This window comes from Penaeus japonicus, unplaced genomic scaffold, assembly GCF_977035675.1.
Source record: "Penaeus japonicus unplaced genomic scaffold, GWHDUDI00000001_assembly GWHDUDI00000022, whole genome shotgun sequence".
Classification (NCBI taxonomy): Eukaryota; Metazoa; Arthropoda; class Malacostraca; order Decapoda; family Penaeidae; genus Penaeus; species Penaeus japonicus.
The window spans coordinates 2,330,076-2,332,575 of NW_028234424.1; the positions used below are offsets into that span (position 1 = coordinate 2,330,076).

At 37.8% G+C, this 2,500-nt stretch overlaps 1 protein-coding gene across 1 annotated transcript in view; it reads right to left on the bottom strand.

The window, feature by feature from the left end:
* The window catches only part of LOC122266588 (DE-cadherin-like), a gene marked incomplete at its 5' end in the record, with an annotated part of 95,034 nt that overhangs the window by 35,364 nt on the left and 57,170 nt on the right, over positions 1–2,500 (bottom strand). Inside the window, one exon of the mRNA XM_086549930.1 lies at positions 2,367–2,448. Coding sequence (XP_086406056.1) covers positions 2,367–2,448 — 82 coding nt within the window. The remainder of the gene's footprint in view (positions 1–2,366; positions 2,449–2,500) is intronic.

Genomic DNA, 2,500 nt, shown 5'->3' on the forward strand with positions numbered 1-2,500 from the left:
TGATGATGATGATGATGATGATGATGATGATGATGATGATGATGATGATGATGATGATGATGATGATGATGATGATGATGATGATGATGATGATGATGATGATGATGATGATGATGATGATGATGATGATGATGATGATGATGATGATGATGATGATGATGATGATGATGATGATGATGATGATGATGATGATGATGATGATGATGATGATGATGATGATGATGATGATGATGATGATGATGATGATGATGATGATGATGATGATGATGATGATGATGATGATGATGATGATGATGATGATGATGATGATGATGATGATGATGATGATGATGATGATGATGATGATGATGATGATGATGATGATGATGATGATGATGATGATGATGATGATGATGATGATGATGATGATGATGATGATGATGATGATGATGATGATGATGATGATGATGATGATGATGATGATGATGATGATGATGATGATGATGATGATGATGATGATGATGATGATGATGATGATGATGATGATGATGATGATGATGATGATGATGATGATGATGATGATGATGATGATGATGATGATGATGATGATGATGATGATGATGATGATGATGATGATGATGATGATGATGATGATGATGATGATGATGATGATGATGATGATGATGATGATGATGATGATGATGATGATGATGATGATGATGATGATGATGATGATGATGATGATGATGATGATGATGATGATGATGATGATGATGATGATGATGATGATGATGATGATGATGATGATGATGATGATGATGATGATGATGATGATGATGATGATGATGATGATGATGATGATGATGATGATGATGATGATGATGATGATGATGATGATGATGATGATGATGATGATGATGATGATGATGATGATGATGATGATGATGATGATGATGATGATGATGATGATGATGATGATGATGATGATGATGATGATGATGATGATGATGATGATGATGATGATGATGATGATGATGATGATGATGATGATGATGATGATGATGATGATGATGATGATGATGATGATGATGATGATGATGATGATGATGATGATGATGATGATGATGATGATGATGATGATGATGATGATGATGATGATGATGATGATGATGATGATGATGATGATGATGATGATGATGATGATGATGATGATGATGATGATGATGATGATGATGATGATGATGATGATGATGATGATGATGATGATGATGATGATGATGATGATGATGATGATGATGATGATGATGATGATGATGATGATGATGAGGATGATGGTGATGATGATGAGGAGGATGTTAAAGGTGATGATGGTGATGATGATGAGGATGATGATGGTAATGGTGATGGTGATGATCGTAATGGTGATGATGGTAGTGGTAATGGTGATGATGATGATGGTGGTGGTGATGATAGTGATGATGGTAATGGTGATGATGGTAATGGTGATGATAGTGATGATGGGGTCGATGGTGATGATGGTAATGGTGATGATAGTGATGATGGTAATGGTGATGATAGTGATGATGGTGATGATGGTAATGGTGATGATAGTGATGATGGTAATGGTGATGATGGTAATGGTGATGATGATGATGGTTATGGTGATGATGGTAATGGTGATGATGATTATGGTTATGGTGATGATGATGATGGTAATGGTGATGATGGTAATGGTGATGATGATGATGGTTATGGTGATGATGGTGATGGTAGTGATGATGATGGTGACGGTAATGGTGATGATGGTGATGATGGGGTTGATGGTGATGATGGTAATGATGGGGGTGATGATGGTAATGGTGATGATAGTGATGATGGTAATGGTGATGATGGTAATGGTGATGATAGTGATGATGGGGTCGATGGTGATGATGGTAATGGTGATGATAGTGATGATGGTAATGGTGATGATAGTGATGATGGTGATGATGGTAATGGTGATGATGGTAATGGTGATGATGGTAATGGTGATGATGATGATGGTGGTGGTGATGATGGTAATGGTGATGATGATGATGGTGGTGGTGATGATGGTAATGGTGATGATGATGATAGTGATGATGATGATGATGGTGGTGATGATGGTAATGGTGATGATGATGATGATGATGATGATGATAGTAATGGTGATGATGATGATGATAGTAATGGTGATAATGATGATGGTGGTGGTGGTGTTGATGAGGATAATAATGGTAATGGTTATGGTGATGATGATGATGGTAATGGTGATGATGATGACGATGATGGTAATGATGATGGTGGTGATGGTGATGATGGTAATGGTGATGATGATGGTGTGATGATGAAGATGGTGATGATGATGATGATGATGTCATCCGGCGTCAGGTCAACGACGCTCACTCTCACGCCCCCGATGGCATCCTCTCCTCTCTCGCTGTCTCGTACCTGTGGGAAAGGAAGATAAAGGGGAAGGGGAAGGGGAAAGGGGGAGGGGAAG